The 23,046-nt window shown below is 51.1% G+C and overlaps 1 protein-coding gene across 5 annotated transcripts in view; it reads left to right on the top strand.

Moving 5' to 3' along the window:
* gbe1b (glucan (1,4-alpha-), branching enzyme 1b) overlaps positions 1-23,046 on the top strand; it is a 523,715-nt gene that overhangs the window by 428,876 nt on the left and 71,793 nt on the right. For all 5 annotated transcript variants that reach the window (XM_072259817.1, XM_072259815.1, XM_072259814.1 and 2 more), the window contains 4 exons: positions 2,173-2,271; positions 17,739-17,849; positions 19,105-19,276; positions 19,737-19,921. In XM_072259817.1, the coding sequence (XP_072115918.1) occupies positions 2,173-2,271; positions 17,739-17,849; positions 19,105-19,276; positions 19,737-19,921 (567 nt within the window). The remainder of the gene's footprint in view (positions 1-2,172; positions 2,272-17,738; positions 17,850-19,104; positions 19,277-19,736; positions 19,922-23,046) is intronic.

Here is a 23,046-nt window from a genome sequence, read left to right as displayed (position 1 = left end):
CATGTCTAACGAATCTCATAGAATTTTTTGAGGATGTAACTAGTAGAGTGGATAGGGGAGAACCAGTGGATGTGGTATATTTGGATTTTCAGAAGGCTTTTGACAAGGTCCCACACAGGAGATTAGTGTGCAAACTTAAAGCACACGGTATTGCGGGTAAGGTATTGGTGTGGGTGGAGAGTTGGTTAGCAGACAGGAAGCAAAGAGTGGGAATAAACGGGACCTTTTCAGAATGGCAGGCGGTGACTAGTGGGGTACCGCAAGGCTCAGTGCTGGGACCTCAGTTGTTTACAATATATATTAATGACTTGGATGAGGGAATTAAATGCAGCATCTCCAAGTTTGCGGATGACACGAAGCTGGGTGGCAGTGTTAGCTGTGAGGAGGATGCTAAAAGGATACAGGGTGACTTGGATAGGTTGGGTGAGTGGGCAAATTCATGGCAGATGCAATTTAATGTGGATAAATGTGAAGTTATCCACTTTGGTGGCAAGAATAGGAAAACAGGTTATTATCTGAATGGTGGCCGATTAGGAAAAGGGGAGGTGCAACGAGACCTGGGTGTCATTATACACCAGTCATTGAAAGTGGGCATGCAGGTACAGCAGGCGGTGAAAAAGGCGAATGGTATGCTGGCATTTATAGCGAGAGGATTCGAGTACAGGAGCAGGGAGGTACTACTGCAGTTGTACAAGGCCTTGGTGAGACCACACCTGGAGTGTTGTGTGCAGTTTTGGTCCCCTAATCTGAGGAAAGACATCCTTGCCATAGAGGGAGTACAAAGAAGGTTCACCAGATTGATTCCTGGGATGGCAGGACTTTCATATGAAGAAAGACTGGATGAACTGGGCTTGTACTCGTTGGAATTTAGAAGATTGAGGGGAGATCTGATTGAAACGTATAAGATCCTAAAGGGATTGGACAGGCTAGATGCAGGAAGATTGTTCCCGATGTTGGGGAAGTGCAGAACGAGGGGCCACAGTTTGAGGATAGAGGGGAAGCCTTTTAGGACCGAGATTAAGAAAAACTTCTTCACACAGAGAGTGGTGAATCTGTGGAATTCTCTGCCACAGGAAACAGTTGAGGCCAGTTCATTGGCTATATTTAAGAGGGAGTTAGATATGGCCCTTGTGGCTACGGGGGTCAGTGGGTATGGAGGGAAGGCTGGGGCGGGGTTCTGAGTTGGATGATCAGCCATGATCATAATAAATGGCGGTGCAGGCTCGAAGGGCCGAGTGGCCTACTCCTGCACCTATTTTCTATGTATGTTTTCTATGTATAACATTGGCAGGATGAGGCCCGGTGACAAGAGACACATGTCTGAGTGGTAGGGTCGAGTGTCTCTGACACAGGACGGGTCCAGGTTTCGATGTCCATGGGACAGGGCTCAGGGTTTGGTCCCAGTGGGGATGGCCACAGGACAGGGCCCAGTGAAGGACAGGATCAGGTTTCGATGACCACGGGACGTGGCTCAGTGAGGGTTTAGTCCCAGTGGGGGTGGCTATGGGACAGGGCCCAGTGAAGGACGGGACCAGATTCCGATAGCCATGGGATGTGGCTCAGGGTTTGGTCCCAGTGGGGATGGCCACAGGACAGGGCTTGGGCCCAGTGTTGCTTGCTGTATTGCATCAGAGGAAGGATTTCTTCTTCCAGTGTATGTTTGTAATCCTCTCTGTGGTGGTGCTTGAATAGGAGCCTATCGCAATATTTCACCAATAATCTGGATGAGCACATAATCCTTCAGGTATGAGGAGCTTCTCTGTAGGAAGTGGGTACCTGGGAGGGATATGGGTTGGCTTTCTCTGGCCAGCATCATCACGGTGAGCTAAGGGTCAGTCCTTAGAACATCGACTGTCCATTTCCCACTGCAGGTGCTCCTGAACCAGAGCTCCTCCAGCATATTGTGAGTTGCTGCAGCTTCCAGCGACTGTATTCCGTGTTTCTGGGGGCATGTTTCTGTGCTGGGGAACAATCATATTACTGTCCAGTTAGTTCTCGGTTTAAAAAGCATTAGGGGAGTACGGGGAGAGTGCTCACAGATTCAGCCCTGAACTCAACCCTCAACCTTACCATACTCTATCTGTTCCCGTGATCAGTATCAGGTACTGTGTAAATGCAGGTGGACGTCTGGAGCCTGGGAGGCAGTACTAACATTGGGAAAATGTTTTCCAGGATGTGTCAGGAATGCCCACACTCTGCCGGCCGGTCACAGAGGGGGGCGGAGGTTTTGACTTCCGTTTGGCAATGGCCATTCCCGATAAATGGATCCAGGTGAGTCCCTGTGTTTCTGCTGAATCAGAGGGCAGGGTACAGCTGTGGGTCAAGGCTGCTTTACACGTGCAGCAGGCTATCAAGAACGCAAATGGGACGTTGGCCTTCATTGCTAGAGGGATTGAATTTAAGAGCAGGGAGGTTATGCTGCAACTGTACAGGATACTGGTGAGGCCGCACCTGGAGTACTGCGTGCAGTTCTGGTCTCCTTACTTGAGGAAGGATATACTGGCTTTGGAGGAGGTGCAGAGGAGGTTCACCAGGTTGATACCGCAGTAAATATATTTAAGACAAGGTTGGATAGATTTTGGCATAGTAGGGGAATTAAGGATTATGGGGAAAAAGGCAGGTAGGTGGAGATGAGTCCATGGTCAGATCAGCCATGTTCTTATTGAATGGCAGAGCAGGGTCAACAGGCCAGACGGCCGACTCCTGCTCCTATTTCTTATGTTCTTACGTTCTTACGTTCTTAAGGTGAGGCAAAAGGGTTGGTATGGGTTAGGTGCACAGGCCAATCTGAGTCAGGAAAAGGAGTTGATTTGGGTCAAGGGAAGGGGCAGGAGCTTGAGGTGAGTTTGGAGAAGGGGTTAGTTTGGGTGAAGTGTCATGGTCAGAAGAAAGGGTTGGTATGGTTCAAGGGTCGGGGAAGGGAACTGTGTAAGTCAGTGTCTGGGGGGGGGGGAAGAGGGGATCCGTCCTGTCATAGGCCTCATCTCCACATACGCACACTGTAATCAGGCTGAAAGTGGAGGAGTGGGTGTTGGAATGCAGAGGGAGGAGTGTCAGAGGGTAGGTTCTGCCATGGATGCTGGTGTGACGCGTCACCCTGTGGTCGTGTCCTGTGAGTGACTGTTGTCAGTGCCACAGTGACACTGCCGGCCTCTGCCTCCATGTCGTGAGTATTCATGCTGGTCTGTTGGGGAGTATCAGATTCTGTATGCACAGCGCTCTCCCGTGCTTAAAATAGACCAGCAGTTCGTACTGTTGCAAATTGAGCGTTATGAGAACGGAGTCATGAGCCTTGAAGAAATTGTTCACCCTTTCATAAACAAGGCAATTATCTATTTATAAATTGCACAGGGAAATTAAAATTTCTCTTCAGCCTTTGGAGGAGAGGATTGAAGTCTATCGGTGCGTGTGGAACATAGAACAGAGTGTTGGTGTGGAAGGTGCCTTAGATCCCACCATGTCTGCGCAGCTTCCCAAGAGGACTGTCCCTCTCCCTGATACTGAACAAGTCAGTGCCATCTTTGTGTGCCATGTGTCCCCTGGACTGGACTGCTGCACGTGGCATTTGCTAAGTTACAGTGACAGTGAGAGCACTCGTGTGTATTTCACACCAGTTCCTCAGGCACAGTTTGTCAGTGCCAGTCTTAGACCATAGACCACAAGACATAGGAGCAGAATTAGGCCATTTGGCCCATCGAGTCTGCTCCACCGTTCAATCATGACTGATCCTTTTTTCCCTGTAAAAAGTGTGGGGCTAGATTGAACACCCCCTGTAATACACTGCTGTAGGAGAGTGGGGCTAGATTGAACACCCCCTGTAATACACTGCTGTAGGAGAGTGGGGCTAGATTGAACTTCCACGTAATACACTGCTGTAGGAGAGTGGGGCTAGATTGAACTTCCCCGTAATACACTGCTGTAGGAGAGTGGGGGTAGATTGAACTTCCACGTAATACACTGCTGTAGGAGAGTGGGGCTAGATTGAACACCCCCTGTAATACACTGCTGTAGGAGAGTGGGGCTAGATTGAACACCCCCTGTAATACACTGCTGTAGGAGAGTGGGGCTAGATTGAACACCCCCTGTAATACACTGCTGTAGTAGAGTGGGGCTAGATTGAACTTCCCGTAATACACTGCTGTAGGAGAGTGGGGCTAGATTGAACTTCCCCGTAATACACTGCTGCAGGAGAGTGGGGCTAGATTGAACACCCCCTGTAATACACTGCTGTAGGAGAGTGGGGCTAGATTGAACTTCCCCGTAATACACTGCTGTAGGAGGGTGGGGCTAGATTGAACTTCCCCGTAATACACTGCTGTAGGAGAGTAGGGCTAGATTGAACACCCCCTGTAATACACTGCTGTAGGAGAGTGGGGCTAGATTGAACTTCCCCGTAATACACTGCTGTAGGAGAGTGTGGGTAGATTGAACACCCCGTAATACACTGCTGTAGGAGAGTTGGGGTAGATTGAACACCCCCGTAGTACACTGCTGTAGGAGAGTGGGGCTAGATTGAACACCCCCGTAATACACTGCTGCAGGAGAGTGTGGGTAGATTGAACACCCCCGTAATACACTGCTGTAGGAGAGTGGGGCTAGATTGAACACCCCCGTAATACACTGCTGTAGGAGAGTGGGGCTAGATTGAACACCCCCTGTAATACACTGCTGTAGGAGAGTGGGGCTAGATTGAACTTCCCCGTAATACACTGTTGTAGGAGAGTGGGGCTAGATTGAACTTCCCCGTAATACACTGCTGTAGGAGAGTTGGGGTAGATTGAACTTCCCCGTAATACACTGCTGTAGGAGAGTGGGGGTAGATTGAACTTCCCCGTAATACACTGCTGTAGGAGAGTGGGGGTAGATTGAACACCCCCGTAATACATTGCTGTAGGAGAGTGGGGGTAGATTGAATGCCCCTGTAATACACTGCTGTAGGAGAGTGGGGGTAGATTGAACTTCCACGTAATACACTGCTGTAGGAGAGTGGGGCTAGATTGAACTTCCCCGTAATACACTGCTGTAGGAGAGTTGGGGTAGATTGAACACCCCCGTAGTACACTGCTGTAGGAGAGTGGGGCTAGATTGAACACCCCCGTAATACACTGCTGCAGGAGAGTGTGGGTAGATTGAACACCCCCGTAATACACTGCTGTAGGAGAGTGGGGCTAGATTGAACACCCCCGTAATACACTGCTGTAGGAGAGTGGGGCTAGATTGAACACCCCCTGTAATACACTGCTGTAGGAGAGTGGGGCTAGATTGAACTTCCCCGTAATACACTGTTGTAGGAGAGTGGGGCTAGATTGAACTTCCCCGTAATACACTGCTGTAGGAGAGTTGGGGTAGATTGAACTTCCCCGTAATACACTGCTGTAGGAGAGTGGGGGTAGATTGAACTTCCCCGTAATACACTGCTGTAGGAGAGTGGGGGTAGATTGAACACCCCCGTAATACATTGCTGTAGGAGAGTGGGGGTAGATTGAACTTCCACGTAATACACTGCTGTAGGAGAGTGGGGGTAGATTGAACACCCCCTGTAATACACTGCTGTAGGAGAGTGGGGGTAGATTGAACACCCCCTGTAATACACTTCTGTAGGAGAGTGGGGGTAGATTGAATGCCCCTGTAACGCACTGCTGGAGGGGTGTGCGGGTGTGCAAGGCAGTTAAGGCAACAGAGCTGTTAGGAGGCAGTGATAATAATATGGTTGAGTTCAACTTGAAATTTGGTAAGGAAAAAGTAGTGACATAGCAGTGTTTCAGTGGAGTAAAGGAAATTACATTGGTATGAGAGAGGAGTTGACCAAACTAAATTGGAAAGAGATGCTGCCAAGGATAACAGCAGAGCGGCAATGGCATGAGTTTCTTGGGAAAATGAGGAAGGTGCAGGATAGATGTATTCCAAAACCAAAGAAATACACAAATGGAAAAATAGTGCAACCATACCTAACAAGGTAAGTCAAAGCAAATGTAAAAACAAAAGAGAAGGCATACAACAAGGCAAAAATGAGTGGGAAGACAGAGGATTGGGAAGCTTTCAAAACACTACACAGAGCAACTAAAAGAATCTTTAGGAGCAAAAGATATAGATGTAGTGGCCGTTACAGAGACTTGGCTGGCACCAGGGCAGGAATGGATTCTCAATATTCCTGGATTTCAGTGCTTTAAAAGGGATGGGGGGGGGGCGGAGGGGAGGAGGGTGGCATTACTGGTCAGGGATACTATTACAGCTACAGAAAGGGTGGGTAATGTAGCAGGATCCTCTTTTGAGTCAGTATGGGTCAAAGTCAGGAACAGGAAGGGAGCAGTTACTCTATTGGGAGTATTCTATAGGCCCCCTGGTAGCAGCAGAGATACCAAGGAGCAAATTAGGAGCCAGATTTTGGAAAGGTGCAAAAATAACAGGGTTGTTATCATGGGTGACTTTAACTTCCCTAATATTGATTGGCACCTGATTAGTTCCAATGGTTGAGATGGGGCAGAGTTTGTTTAAGTGTGTCCAGGACAGATTCTTGTCACAGTATGTTGACAGGCCGACTAGGGGGAATGCCATTCTAGATCTAGTATTAGGTAACGAACCGGGTCAGGTCACAGATCTCGCATTGGGTGAGCTTCTGGGGGACAGTGACCACCACTCCCTGGCATTTAGCATTATCATGGAAAAGGATAGAATCAGAGAGGACAGGAACATTTTTAATTGGGGAAAGGCAAATTATGAGGCTATAAGGCTAGAACTTGCGGGTGTGAATTGAGATGATGTTTTTGCAGGGAAATGTACTATGGACATGTGGTCGATGTTTAGAGATCTCTTGCAGGATGTTAGGGATAAATTTGTCCCAGTGAGGAAGATAAAGAATGGTAGGGTGAAGGAACCATGGGTGACAAGTGAGGTGGAGAATCTAGTCAAGTGGAAGAAGGCAGCATACATGAGGTTTAGGAAGCAAGGATCAGATGGGTCTATTGTGGAATATAGGGAAGCAAGAAAGGAGCTTAAGAAAGGGCTGAGGAGAGCAAGAAGGGGGGCATGAGAAGGCCTTGGCGAGTAGGGTAAAGGAAAACCTCAAGGCATTCTTCAATTATGTGAAGAACAAAAGGATGACAGGAGTGAAGGTAGGACTGATTAGAGATAAAGTTGGGAAGATGTGCCTGGAGGCTATGGAAGTGAGCGAGGTCCTCAATGAATACTTCTCTTCGGTATTCACCCATGAGAGGGAACTTGATGATGGTGAGGTCAATATGAGTAAGGTTGATACGAGGAAATCTGCAGATGCTGGAAATTCAAGCAACACACATCAAAGTTGCTGGTGAACGCAGCAGGCCAGGCAGCATCTCTAGGAAGAGGTACAGTCAACATTTCAGGCCAGGACCCTTCGTCAGGACTAACTGAAGGAAGAGTTAGTAAGGGATTTGAGAGGGGGAGGGGGAGATCCAAAATGATAGGAAAAGACAGGAGGGGGAGGGATGGAGCCAAGAGCTGGAAAGTTGATTGGCAAAAGGGATACCAGACTGGAGAAGGGAGAGGATCATGGGACGGGAAGCCTGGGGAGAAAGAGAAGTGGGGAGGGGAGCCCGGAGGGTGGAGAGCAGGCAAGGAGTTATAGTGAGAGGGACACAGGGAGAAAAGAGAGAGAGAGAGAGAGAAAAAGGGGAAAAAATAAAATATATATTAAATAAATAAATAAGGGATGGGGTGTGAAAGGGAGGAGGGACATTAACAGAAGTTTGAGAAGTCAATGTTCATGCCACCAGCTTGGAGGCTACCCAGACGGAATGTAAGGTGTTGTTGCGACCCAGTGGCCACACATTTTACTTCCACATCCCATTCCCATTCTGATATGTCTATCTACGGCCTCCTCTACTGTAAAGATGAAGCCACACTCAGGTTGGAAGAACAACACCTAATATTCCATCTGGGTAGCCTCCAACCTGACGGCATGAACATTGACTTCTCTAATTTCCGTTAATGCCCCACCTCCCCTTCACAACCCATCCCTTATTTTTTTTTTAAAACGCAAACAACAGGAATTCTGCAGATGCTGGAAATTCAAGCAACACACATCAAAGTTGCTGGTGAGCGCAGCAGGCCAGGCAGCATCTCTAGGAAGAGGTACAGTCGACGTTTCAGGCCGAGACCCTTCGTCAGGACTAACTGAAGGAAGAGCTAGTAAGAGATTTGAAAGTGGGAGGGGGCGGGGGAGATCCAAAATGATAGCAGAAGACAGGAGGGGGAGGGATGGAGCCAAGAGCTGGACAGGTGATTGGCAAAGGGGATATGAGAGGATCATGGGACAGGAGGTCCGGGGAGAAAGACAAGTGGGGGGGAACCCAGAGGATGGGCAAGGGATATAGTCAGAGGGACAGAGGGAGGAAAAGGAGAGAGAGAGAAAGAATGTGTGTATAAAAATAAATAACGGATGGGGTACGAGGGGGAGGTGGGGCATTAGTGGAAGTTAGAGAAGTCGATGTTCATGCCATCAGGTTGGAGGCTACTGGCACTTATCCTTGTAAGCGGAACAAGTGCTACACATGCCCTTACACTTCCTCCCTCACCACCATTCAGGGCCTCAGACAGTCCTTCCAGGTGAGGTGACATTTCACCTGTGAGTCGGCTGGGGTGATATACTGCGTCCGGTGCTCCCGATGTGGCCTTCTATATATTGGTGAGACCCGACGCAGACTGGAAGACCGCTTTGCTGAACACCTACGCTCTGTCCGCCAGAGAAAGCAGGATCTCCCAGTGGCCACACATTTTAATTCCATATCCCATTCCCATTCTGACCTGTCTATCCACGGCCTCCTCTACTGTAAAGATGAAGCCACACTCAGGTTGGAACACCTTATATTCCGTCTGGGTAGCCTCCAACCTGATGGCATGAACATCGACTTCTCTAACTTCCGCTAATGCCCCACCTCCCCCTCGTACCCCAGCCGTTATTTATTTATATACACGCATTCTTTCTCTCTCTCTCTTTTTTCTCCCTCTATCCCTCTCACTATACCCCTTGCCCATCCTCTGGGTTCCCCCCCACTTGTCTTTCTCCCCGGACCTCCTGTCCCATGATCCTCTCATATCCCCTTTGCCAATCACCTGTCCAACTCTTGGCTCCATCGCCCCCCCTCCTGTCTTTTTCTATCATTTTGGATCTCCTCTCCCACTTTCAAATCTCTTACTAACTCTTCCTTCAGTTAGTCCTGACAAAGGGTCTCGGCCTGAAACGTCGACTGTACCTCTTCCTAGAGATGCTGCCTGGCCTGCTCCATCCCTTATTTATTTATTTAATATATTTTCTATATATTTTTTATTTTTGCCCCCTTTTTTTCTCTCTCTCTTTTTTCTCCCTGTGTCCCTCTCACTATACACCTTGCCTGCTCTCCACCCACCAGGCTGCCCTCCACTCTTCTCTTTCTCTCCAGGCTTCCCGTACCATGATCCTCTCCCTTCTCTAGCTCTTAGATCCACCCCTCTTCTCCTGTCATTTTGGATCTCCCCCTCCCCCTCCCACTTTCAAATCTCTTACTCACTCTTCCTTCAGTTAGTCCTGACGAAGAGTCCCAGCCTGAAACGTCGACTGTACCTCTTCCTACAGATGCTGCCTGGCCTGCTGTGTTCACCAGCGTTTTTTGTGTGTGTTGAGTGAGGTTGATGTTCTGGAGCGTGGTGATATTAAGGGAGAGGAGGTGTTGGAGTTGTTAAAATACAAACCCCATTTCCAGGAAAGTTGGGATATTTTCCAAATGCAATAAAAACAAAAATCTGTGATATGTTAATTCACGTGAACGTTTATTTAACTGACAAAAGTACAAAGAAAAGATTTTCAATAGTTTTACTGACCAACTTAACTGTATTTTGTAGATATACACAAATTTAGAATTTGATGGCTGTGACACACTCAACAAAAGTTGGGACAGAGTTAAAGTAAGATTGAAAAGTGCACAGAATATTCAAGTAACACCGGTTTGGAAGACTCCACATTAAGCAGGCTAATTGGTAGCAGGTGAGGTATCATGACTGGGTATAAAAGTAGCATCCATCAAAGGCTCAGTCTTTGCAAGCAAGGATGGGTCGTGGCTCACCCCTTTGTGCCAAAATTCATGAGAGAATTATTAGTCAGTTCAAAAGGAACATTTCTCAACGCAAGATTGCAGAGAATTTAGGTCTTTCAACATCTACAGTATATAATATTGTGAAAAGTTTCAGAGAATTCAGAGACATCTCAGTGCGTAAAGGACAAGGTCGGAAACCACTGTTGAATGCGCGTGATCTTCGAGCCCTCAGGCGGCACTGCCTAAGAAACCGTCATGCTACTGTGACAATTATAGCCACCTGGGCCTGGGAGTGCTTCGGAAAACCATTGTCACTCAACACAGCCCGTCGCTGCATCCAGAAATGCAACTTGAAACTGTATTACGCAAGGAGGAAGCCATACATCAACTCTATGCAGAAACGACGGCGAGTTCTCTGGGCCCGAGCTCATCTCAGATGGACCGAAAGACTGTGGAACCGTGTGCTGTGGTCAGATGAGTCCACATTTCAGCTAGTTTTCAGAAAAAACGGGCGTCAAGTTCTCCGTGCCAAAGATGAAAACGACTATCCAGATTGTTATCAGCGAAAGGTGCAAAAGCCAGCATCTGTGATGGTATGGGGGTGCATCAGTGCCCAGAGCATGGGTGAATTGCATGTATGTGAAGGTACCATTGACTCTGAAGTGTATATTAGGATTTTCGAGAGACATATGTTGCCAATAAGGCGACGTCTCTTCCCGGGACGTCCATGCTTATTTCAGCAGGACAATGCCAGACCACACTCTGCACGGGCTACAACAGCGTGGCTTTGTAGACACAGAGTGCGTGTGCTTGACTGGCCTGCTGCCAGTCCAGATCTATCTCCTATTGAAAATGTATGGCGCATCATGAAGAGGAGAATCAGACAACGGAGACCACGGACTGTTGAGCAGCTGAAGTCTTAGATCAAGCAAGAATGGACAAAATTTGCAATTGAAAATCTACTACAATTAGTATCCTCAGTTTCAAAACGATTAAAAAGTGTTACTAAAAGGAAAGGTGATGTAACACAATGGTAAACATGCCTCTGTCCCAACTTTTGTTGAGTGTGTTGCAGCCATCAAATTCTAAATTTGTGTATGTTTACAAAATACAGTTAAGTTGGTCAGGAAAACTATTGAAAATCTTTTCTTTGTACTTTTGTCAGTTAAATAAAGGTTCACGTGAATTAACGTATCACAGATTTTTGTTTTTATTGCATTTTGGAAAATATCCCAACTCTTCTGGAAATGGCGTTTGTACATTAGGACTGATAAGTCCCCGGGGCCGGATGGAATATTCCCCAGGCTGCTCCACGAGGTGAGGGAAGAGATTGCTGAGCCTCTGGCTAGGATCTTTATGTCCTCGTCCACGGGAACAGTACCGGACGATTGGAGGGAGGCAAAAAAGGTAGTAGAGATAGTCTGGGTAATTATAGACCAGTGAGCCTTACGTCTGTGGTGGGAAAGCTGTTGGAAAAGATTCTTAGAGATAGGATCTATGGGCATTTAGAGAATCATGGTCTGATCAGGGACAGTCAGCATGGCTTTGTGAAGGGCAGATCATGTCTAACAAGCCTGATAGAGTTCTTTGAGGAGGTGACCAGGCAAATAGATGGTGGTAGTGCAGTGGATGTGATCTAAATGGATTTTAGTAAGACATTTGACAAGGTTCCACACGGCAGGCTTATTCAGAAAGTTAGAAGGCATGGGATCCAGGGAAGTTTGGCCAGGTGGATTCGGAATTTGGCTTGCCTGCAGAAAGCAGAGGGTCGTGGTGGAGGGAGTACATTCAGATTGGAGGGTTGTGACTAGTGGTGTCCCACAAGGATCGGTTCTGGGACCTCTACTTTTCGTGATTTTTATTAACAACCAGGATGTCGGGGTAGAAGGGTGGATTGACAAGTTTGCAGATGACACAAAGGTTGGTGGTGTTGTGGATAATGTAGAAGATAGTCGAAAATTGCAGAGAGACGTTGATAGGATGCAGAAGTGAGCTGAGAAGTGGCAGATGGAGTTCAACCCAGAGAAGTGTGAGGTGGTACACTTTGGAAGGACAAACTCCAAGGCAGAGTACGAAATAAATGGCAGTATACTTGGTAGTGTGGAGGAGCAGAGGGATCTCGGAGTACATGTCCACAGATCCCTGGAAGTTGCCTCACAGGTAGATAGGGTAGTTAAGAAAGCTTATGGGGTGTTAGCTTTCATAAGTCGAGGGATAGAGTTTAAGAGTCGTGATGTAATGATGCAGCTCTATAAAACTCTGGTTAGGCCACACTTGGAGTACTGTGTCCAGTTCTGGTCGCCTCACTATAGGAAGGATGTGGAAGCATTGGAAAGGGTACAGAGGAGATTTACCAGGATGCTGCCTGGTTTAGAGAGTATGCATTATGGTCAGAGATTAAGGGAGCTAGGGCTTTACTCTTTGGAGAGAAGGAGGATAAGAGGAGACATGATAGAGGTGTACAAGATATTAAGACGAATAGATAGAGTGGACAGCCAGCGCCTCTTCCCCAGGGTACCACTGCTCAAATCAAGAGGACATGGCTTTAAGGTAAGGGGTGGGAAGTTCAACGGCGATATTTAGGAAGGTTTTTTACTCAGAGAGTGGTTGGTGTGTGGAATGTACTGCCTGAGTCAGTGGTGGAGGCAGATACACTAGTGAACTTTAAGAGACTACTAGACAGGCATGTGGAGGAATCTAAGGTGGGGGGTTGTTATATGGGAGGCAAGGTTTAAGGGTAGGCACAACATTGTGGGCCAAAGGGCCTGCACTCTGCTGTACTATTCTATAATATCTATAAAAAAATGAAAGCAAGCTAACAATATGGAGGTGGGTAATAAATACTTTTTCAAGTTTATAAAAAGTAAAAGACAGTTGAGAGTGGATGTAGAACCGCAAGAAAATGTGTACGTCCTGTCCTCCCCGGTGTGTACCTCCTGTCCTCTCCGGAGTGTACGTCCTGTCCTTCCCAACACACACGTCCTGTCCTCCCCAGTGTGCACGTCCTGTCCTCCCCGGAGTGTACGTCCTGTCCTCCCCGGAGTGTACGTCCTGTCCTACCCAACACACACATCCTGTCCTCCCCAGTGTGTACATCCTGCCCTCCCCGACACACACGTCCTGTCCTCCCCGCCACACACGTCCTGTCCTCCCCGGTGTGCACGTCCTGTCCTCCCCCGAGTGTACGTCCTGTCCTCCCGACACACACGTCCTGTCCTCCCCGACACACACATCCTGTCCTCCCCGGTGTGTACGTCCAGTCCTCCCCGACACACACGTCCTGTCCTCCCCTGGTGTGTACGTCCTGTCCTCCCCGGTGTGTACGTCCTGTCCTCCCCGACACACACGTCCTGTCCTCCCTGGTGTGTACGTCCTGTCCTCCCCGACACACACGTCCTTTCCTCCCCGGTGTGTACGTCCTGTCCTCCCCGGTGTGTACCTCCTGTCCTCTCCGGAGTGTACGTCCTGTCCTTCCCAACACACACGTCCTGTCCTCCCCAGTGTGCACGTCCTGTCCTCCCCGGAGTGTACGTCCTGTCCTCCCCGGAGTGTACGTCCTGTCCTACCCAACACACACATCCTGTCCTCCCCAGTGTGTACATCCTGCCCTCCCCGACACACACGTCCTGTCCTCCCCGCCACACACGTCCTGTCCTCCCCGGTGTGCACGTCCTGTCCTCCGCCGAGTGTACGTCCTGTCCTCCCGACACACACGTCCTGTCCTCCCCGACACACACATCCTGTCCTCCCCGGTGTGTACGTCCAGTCCTCCCCGACACACACGTCCTGTCCTCCCCTGGTGTGTACGTCCTGTCCTCCCCGGTGTGTACGTCCTGTCCTCCCCGACACACACGTCCTGTCCTCCCTGGTGTGTACGTCCTGTCCTCCCCGACACACACGTCCTTTCCTCCCCGGTGTGTACGTCCTGTCCTCCCCGACGCACACGTCCTGTCCTCCCCGGTGTGTACGTCCTGTCCTCCCCGACACACACGTCTTGTCCTCCCCAGTGTGTACGTCTTGTCCTCCCCGACACACACGTCCTGTCCTCCCCGCCACACACGTCCTGTCCTCCCTGACACACAAGTCCTGTCCTCCCCCGGTGTGTACGTCCTGTCTTCCCCGACGCACATGTCCTGTCCTCCCCAGTGTGTACGTCCTGTCCTCCCTGGTGTGTACGTCCTGTCCTCCCCGACACACATGTCCTGTCCTCCCCGGTGTGTACGTCCTGTCCTCCCCGACACACGTCCTGTCCTCCCCGGTGTGTATGTCCTGTCCTCCCCCGTTGTGTAAGTCCTGTCCACCCCGACACTCACGTCCTGTCCTCCCCTGGTGTGTACGTCCTGTCCTCCCCGCTGTGTACGTCCTGTCCTCCCCGACACACACGTCCTGTCCTCCCTGGTGTGTACGTCCTGTCCTCCCCGACACACACGTCCTTTCCTCCCCGGTGTGTACGTCCTGTCCTCCCCGGTGTGTACCTCCTGTCCTCTCCGGAGTGTACGTCCTGTCCTTCCCAACACACACGTCCTGTCCTCCCCAGTGTGCACGTCCTGTCCTCCCCGGAGTGTACGTCCTGTCCTCCCCGGAGTGTACGTCCTGTCCTACCCAACACACACATCCTGTCCTCCCCAGTGTGTACATCCTGCCCTCCCCGACACACACGTCCTGTCCTCCCCGCCACACACGTCCTGTCCTCCCCGGTGTGCACGTCCTGTCCTCCGCCGAGTGTACGTCCTGTCCTCCCGACACACACGTCCTGTCCTCCCCGACACACACATCCTGTCCTCCCCGGTGTGTACGTCCAGTCCTCCCCGACACACACGTCCTGTCCTCCCCTGGTGTGTACGTCCTGTCCTCCCCGGTGTGTACGTCCTGTCCTCCCCGACACACACGTCCTGTCCTCCCTGGTGTGTACGTCCTGTCCTCCCCGACACACACGTCCTTTCCTCCCCGGTGTGTACGTCCTGTCCTCCCCGACGCACACGTCCTGTCCTCCCCGGTGTGTACGTCCTGTCCTCCCCGACACACACGTCTTGTCCTCCCCAGTGTGTACGTCTTGTCCTCCCCGACACACACGTCCTGTCCTCCCCGCCACACACGTCCTGTCCTCCCTGACACACAAGTCCTGTCCTCCCCCGGTGTGTACGTCCTGTCTTCCCCGACGCACATGTCCTGTCCTCCCCAGTGTGTACGTCCTGTCCTCCCTGGTGTGTACGTCCTGTCCTCCCCGACACACATGTCCTGTCCTCCCCGGTGTGTACGTCCTGTCCTCCCCGACACACGTCCTGTCCTCCCCGGTGTGTATGTCCTGTCCTCCCCCGTTGTGTAAGTCCTGTCCACCCCGACACTCACGTCCTGTCCTCCCCTGGTGTGTACGTCCTGTCCTCCCCGCTGTGTACGTCCTGTCCTCCCCGACACACACGTCCTGTCCTCCCTGGTGTGTACGTCCTGTCCTCCCCGACACACACGTCCTTTCCTCCCCGGTGTGTACGTCCTGTCCTCCCCGGTGTGTACCTCCTGTCCTCTCCGGAGTGTACGTCCTGTCCTTCCCAACACACACGTCCTGTCCTCCCCAGTGTGCACGTCCTGTCCTCCCCGGAGTGTACGTCCTGTCCTCCCCGGAGTGTACGTCCTGTCCTACCCAACACACACATCCTGTCCTCCCCAGTGTGTACATCCTGCCCTCCCCGACACACACGTCCTGTCCTCCCCGCCACACACGTCCTGTCCTCCCCGGTGTGCACGTCCTGTCCTCCGCCGAGTGTACGTCCTGTCCTCCCGACACACACGTCCTGTCCTCCCCGACACACACATCCTGTCCTCCCCGGTGTGTACGTCCAGTCCTCCCCGACACACACGTCCTGTCCTCCCCTGGTGTGTACGTCCTGTCCTCCCCGGTGTGTACGTCCTGTCCTCCCCGACACACACGTCCTGTCCTCCCTGGTGTGTACGTCCTGTCCTCCCCGACACACACGTCCTTTCCTCCCCGGTGTGTACGTCCTGTCCTCCCCGACGCACACGTCCTGTCCTCCCCGGTGTGTACGTCCTGTCCTCCCCGACACACACGTCTTGTCCTCCCCAGTGTGTACGTCTTGTCCTCCCCGACACACACGTCCTGTCCTCCCCGCCACACACGTCCTGTCCTCCCTGACACACAAGTCCTGTCCTCCCCCGGTGTGTACGTCCTGTCTTCCCCGACGCACATGTCCTGTCCTCCCCAGTGTGTACGTCCTGTCCTCCCTGGTGTGTACGTCCTGTCCTCCCCGACACACATGTCCTGTCCTCCCCGGTGTGTACGTCCTGTCCTCCCCGACACACGTCCTGTCCTCCCCGGTGTGTATGTCCTGTCCTCCCCCGTTGTGTAAGTCCTGTCCACCCCGACACTCACGTCCTGTCCTCCCGGTGTGTACGTCCTGTCCTCCCCGACGCACATGTCCTGTCCTCCCCAGTGTGTACGTCCTGTCCTCCCTGGTGTGTACGTCCTGTCCTCCCCAACACACACGTCTTGTCCTCCCCGGTGTGTACGTCTTGTCCTCCCCGACACACACATCCTGTCCTCCCCGGTGTGTACGTCCTGTCCTCCCCGACACACACGTCCTGTCCTCCCCGACGCACATGTCCTGTCCTCCCCGACACACACGTCCTGTCCTCCCCGGTGTGTACGTCCTGTCCTCCCCGACACACACGTCTTGTCCTCCCCGGTGTGTACGTCTTGTCCTCCCCGACACACGCGTCCTGTCCTCCCCGGTGTGCACGTCCTGTCCTCCCCAACATACACGTCCTGTCCTCCCCGACACACATGTCCTGTCCTCCCCGCCACACACGTCCTGTCCTCCCCGACACACACGTCCTGTCCTCCCCGGTGTGTACGTCCTGTCCTCCCCGGTGTGTACGTCCTGTCCTCCCCGACACACACGTCTTGTCCTCCCCGGTGTGTACGTCTTGTCCTCCCCGACACATGCGTCCTGTCCTCCCCGGTGTGCACGTCCTGTCCTCTCCGACACACACATCCTGTCCTTCCCGGTGTGCACGTCCTGTCCTCCCTGGTGTGCACGTCCTGTCCTCCTCGACACACACGTCCTGTCCTCCCCGCCACACACGTCCTGTCCTCCCCGCCACACACGTCCTGTCCTCCCCGACACACAAGTCCTGTCCTCCCGCGGTGTGTACGTCCTGTCCTCCCCGGTGTGTACGTCCTGTCCTCCCCGACGCACATGTCCTGTCCTTCCCGGTGTGTACGTCCTGTCCTCCCCCGGTGTGTACGTCCTGTCCTCCCTGGTGTGTACGTCCTGTCCTCCCCGACACACACATTCTGTCCTCCCCCGGTGTGTACGTCCTGTCCTCCCCGACGCACATGTCCTGTCCTCCCTGGTGTGTACGTCCTGTCCTCCCCGGTGTGTACGTCCTGTCCTCCCCGACACACGTCCTGTCCTCCCCGGTGTGTATGTCCTGTCCTCCCCCGTTGTGTACGTCCTGTCCACCCCGACACACACGTCCTGTCCTCCCTGGTGTGTACGTCCTGTCGTGCTTCGTGTGCACCTGCTGTTCTTCCTCCCGGGATACACCCTCTCCATCCTTAAGTGCACAATGTGTCCTCCCAGACAGCACACGACCAGACGGGTATGGTCTGTAACATCACTTTCTGTCAGTGTCAGTCACCAACAACTGTGAATAACAACACACTGCCACCCACAGATCCTTAAGGAACGAAAGGATGAGGACTGGAACATGGGCAACATCGTGCACACACTCACCAACCGGCGGTACGGGGAGAAAGCCGTAGCCTATGCTGAGAGTCATGACCAGGTAATGAGCATAACTGTAGCATAAGGCATTCAGGTGTTATCCTGTTTCTCTTCCCTGCTCCTTTACACCCCTCACACCTCCCAAACATCTACCTTCGTCCTGCACACATCCCCTTCCCCTTCCCCTTCCCCCACTGAGACTGGGAATCTCAGTGGTGATGTGGAAACACTCAGTGAGACTGGGAATCTCAGTGGTGATGTGGAAACACTCAGTGAGACTGGGAATCTCAGTGGTGATGTGGCAACACTCAGTGAGACTGGGAATCTCAGTGGTGATGTGGAAACACTCAGTGAGACTGGGAATCTCAATGGTGATGTGGAAACACTCAGTGAGACTGAGAATCTCAGTGGTGATGTGGCAACACTCAGTGAGACTGGGAATCTCAGTGGTGATGTGGCAACACTCAGTGAGACTGGGAATCTCAGTGCTGATGTGGAAACACTCAGTGAGACCAGGAAACTCAGTGGTGATGTGGAAACACTCAGTGAGACCAGGAAACTCAGTGGTGATGTGGAAACACTCAGTGAGACCAGGAAACTCAGTGGTGATGTGGAAACACTCAGTGAGACTGGGAATCTCAGTGGTGATGTGGAAACACTCAGTGAGACCAGGAAACTCAGTGGTGATGTGGAAACACTCAGTGAGACTGGGAATCTCAGTGGTGATGTGGAAACACTCGGTGAGACTGGGAATCTCAGTGGTGATGTGGAAACACTCAGTGAGACTGGGAATCTCAGTGGTGATGTGGAAACACTCAGTGAGACTGGGAATCTCAGTGGTGATGTGGAAACACTCAGTGAGACTGGGAATCTCAGTGGTGATGTGGAAACACTCAGTGAAACTGGGAATCTCAGTGGTGATGTGGAAACACTCAGTGAGACTGGGAATCTCAGTGGTGATGTGGAAACACTTAGTGAGACTGGGAAACTCAGTGATGATGTGAGACTGGGAAAGTCAGTGGTGATGTGGATATATTTCTGGTCTGGTGGGGACCAGAGCAGTGCTTAGAAAATATTACCTGTCGAAGAGATACCTCGCACTCTGACATTCTCTGACCCAGATGGCATGCACCATTATCAGCTTTCCCACCAATGTTTCTGTTCAGATGTTTCAACTTTGGGCAGACAGGGGTGATGGTGAACTGGCAGGATTTGGGATTAGTCCAGTCCCATTTGTTCAGTAACTGGAGAATGCTGTGTAGGTTCTCGGTTTTACCCCATCCATATATCAGCGTTCTCTCTGGTCGGCCTTACAGGCTCTGGTTGGGGACAAGACCTTGGCGTTCTGGCTGATGGATGCAGAGATGTATACCAACATGAGTGTGCTGACTCCCTTGACACCAGTCATAAACCGTGGAATCCAGTTGCACAAGATGATCCGACTGATCACACACGCTCTGGGAGGCGAGGGCTACCTCAACTTCATTGGTAAGTCTGAAAGCAGCCTGTCTCCCTTCATAGCACCTGCTCCAAAGCTGGAGCTGACATCAGTCCCTCACTGCGGTTGTATTTCTTGTGGCTGACCGGGCCCAAGCGTCCTGGAATCCTCAGCCCATCAACCTGATATTTTCAGTTTAATTGTCAGTCAACCACGCAGGAATACAGACAAGCGACACAGCTTTCCTCTGGGGCTTACACTCACGCGCACACATATAGCACATAAAACTATGATACCAGAAAACAAAATAAATATTTTCTTCAGCGCGTGTTCGTTCAGAACTGAGAGAGGGTCACGCTGTGAGAGGGGTGGTACTAACGAATGTCACACAGTAGTGAGGGAGCATCTGACTGGGAGGGGTGGTACTAATGGGAACACACCCACCGCCCCACCCGTGGGACCATGGTCCTACGGTTCTCTGCCAAACTTTCACCTGTACTTTTCCTGCAGGCAATGAATTTGGTCACCCCGAGTGGCTGGACTTCCCACGAAAGGGGAACAACGAGAGTTACCACTATGCCAGGCGCCAGTTTGACCTGCTGAATAATCACCTGTTGCGTTACAACCAACTCAATACCTTCGACAGAGACATGAACCACCTGGAGGAGAAGTACGGCTGGCTGGCAGCGCCACCGGTGAGTGGGCATCGTTCTGACCTGGCAACAGTCCTTTTCATCCCCCACTATCACCAACCAGGTCCCCAACCTCACCCAGCTCCCCCCGCCATGCACCTCATCCCCTGCCTTCTCCACTATTTCATCACAGTAGATCCAATTTCCCTCTCAGCCCCAGTCTCCTGCCTTCTCCCCGTATTCCTTCACGCTCTGACCAATCAAGAGCCTCTCCATACCGTCTCAGTGACTTGGCCTGCACAACCATCTGTGGCAACGAATTCCACAGATTCACCACACTCTGGCTAAAGAAATTCCTCCTCAACCCCTTTCCAAGTGGACATCCCTCTATTCTGAGACTGTGTCCTCTGGTTCTAGACTCCGCCACCATAGGAAACATCCTCTCTCCATCTGCTCTATCCATATGTTTCAATATTCGATCGGTTTCAATGGGATCCTCCCCTCATTCTTCTGAATTCACCACTCCTGTCCTCCTCACCCTCACCATCCTGTCCCCTGCTCTCCCTGACCCCCCAATTTCCTCACAACCCCCCCACTCCCTGATTCCTCTGTTCCATTCACCATCACCCTGCTGGTTTTCTCTCTGTCTCGTTGTCAGTGGAGGAGGCAAGGGGCCACTGTAGCAGTGACTGTGAACTCCGGGCTGGATGGTTGCTGGGTCTCTCAGGACAGTGTGCTTTAGACTGAAGCTGCTGGCCTCAGTCCTCCGGCCGGCCCTCACCGTTCGCTGGGGCAGCTGTGGGTGATAAGTTCAGCGGTTTCATGAGGCTCTTGAGAAGACAGAGATGTTGGTCCCTGGTTTTCCATCAGCTGTGAACCATTGAGCATGAGGCTCATTTCCCAAACACAGGGGGATGATGTGCATCCTGTCTCTCTCACTGAAGTCTGTTTAATTATCACCCACGTTCTGCTTCTGCTGCAGACTCTGACCAGCCTAAGAGTAGTGAGTGTGTTGGAGGGCACCCCTGCCCTGTGGAAGAGAGAGGCATGTACTTCAACACGGAAAACCCCACAGGGGCCTTTACGGAGATGTGAAAGAAGGGAAAGGGTTTTGAGACACCATTCCTGCCGTGGTCTCATTGAGCTTTCCTCTGGTCTGCACTGTGACACCAAGAACCTGTCACTGCTCACATCCCATACCACATCAACAATTCCAGCACATCCCTCTCTCCCTGTAACCGTCAGTCTGGCATACAACAGAGAATACAACCCCCTCGAGCCACCATGTTGTGCCAACCTTTGTAACCTACTCTTAAGATCAACCAAACCCTTCCCTCCACATAACCCTTCAATTTTCTTTCATCCATGTGTCTCTTCAGTGGCCGGAATAAACCTGCCTGTACCACCACCCCTGGCAGGGGGTTACCCACACCAACCACTCTCTGTGACAAAACTTATCTGACATCTCCCCTATACTTCCCTCCAATCACCTGAAAATTATGCTCCTTGTATTACCTATTTCCACCCTGGGAAAAAGTCTCTGGAAATCCACTCATTTGTTCCTGCCCTGAATCAGGCACAGCCTCGGCCCCCATATCCCTTTAGCTGGAAGAACTCACCGGTCAGTCAGTGTCTGTGACAAGAGAAACAATTCACATTTCAGGTCAGAAATCTCTCACCAGAACTGAGTAGCGAGATAGCAAGAGAGAGAGAGGTTAGTTAGCGGGGGTAACAGACTGTGGGGAGGGCAGAGGGTGGAACAGTGGGGGTATTTGTAGTTGGGTGAACTGAAGGGCAGATATTGAATGGGCAGTGGATCTAGTTTGTTTGTGTGATGCTGACGATAGTAGTGCAGTAGATAGATGCTCTCAGGCTGGTCCGTGGCATCACGAAGGATATGGGGGTGACATGGAGACTGGGGGACAAAACTGGCTGGCTAATGGGAGGAGGTCTGAAAGAGTGTGAAACTGAGAGGTCGATAGAGACAAGTGGTGTAACAAAGGGATTGCTGCTGGACACAGGTATTCTACACCATGGTCCAGTAGAATGTTGTTTTGTTTGGTTTTATATATGTACAACAAACTTGGACTTGTATATACCCGGGGTTTCAATGAAATATCACCAAGTTGAGAGGACTCTTCCAGCACAACCGCTGTTGATTCTTACCAGTTTTTTATCAATGCACCTCAGGAGGCATTCTGCTTGGTATGGCATCTGCTCTGCACTGACCACAGGAAACTGCAGAGAGCTCAGCACTTCACACAAACCAGCCTCCCTCCATGGACTCTGTCTGTACTTCTCACTGCCTCGGTAACCCCTCCCACATTATTCTCTCTTAGACCATAAGATATAGGAGCAGAAGTAGGCCATTCGGCTCATCAAGTCTGCTCCACCATTCAATCATGGGCTGATCCAATTCTTCCAGTCATCCCCACTCCCCTGCTTTGTCCCCATACCCTTTGATGCCCTGGCTAATCAAGAACCTATCTATCTCTGCTTTAAATGCACCCAGTGACTTGGCCTTCACAGCTGCTCATGGCAACAAATTCCACAGATTTACCACCCTCTTGACTACAGTAATTTCTCCGTATCTTTGCTCTAAATAGGCGTCCTTCAATCCTGAAGTCATGCTTTCTTGTCCTAAACTCTCCTACCATGGGAAATAACTTTGCCATATCTAATCTCTTCAGGCCTTTTAACATTTGGAATGCTTCTATGAGATCCCCCTCATTCTCCTGAGCTCCAGGGAATACAGCCCAAGAGCTGCCAAACTTTCCTCATATGGTAACCCTTTCATTCCTGGAATCATTCTCATGAATCTATACTGAACCCTCTCCAATGTCAGTATATCCTTTCCAAAATAAGGAACCAAAACTGCACACAATACTCCAAGTGTGGTCTCATGAGTACCTTATAGAGCCTCAATGTCACATAGAACATCCCTGCTCTCATATTCTATACCTCTAGAAATGAATGCCAACATTGCATTTGCCTTCATCACCACTGACTCAACCCGGAGGTTAACCTTTAGGGTAACTTGCACAAGGACTCCCAAGTCCCTTTGCATCTCTGCATTTTGAATTCTCTCCCCATCTAAGTAATAGTCTGCCCGTTTATTTCTTCCACCAAAGTGCATAACCATACACTTTCCAACATTGTATTTCATTTGCCACTTCTTTGCCCATTCC

Source organism: Mobula birostris, chromosome 6, assembly GCF_030028105.1.
Source record: "Mobula birostris isolate sMobBir1 chromosome 6, sMobBir1.hap1, whole genome shotgun sequence".
Classification (NCBI taxonomy): Eukaryota; Metazoa; Chordata; class Chondrichthyes; order Myliobatiformes; family Myliobatidae; genus Mobula; species Mobula birostris.
The sequence above is the reverse complement of the archived record's forward strand: the minus strand, read 5'-3'. Positions and strand labels throughout refer to the sequence as shown.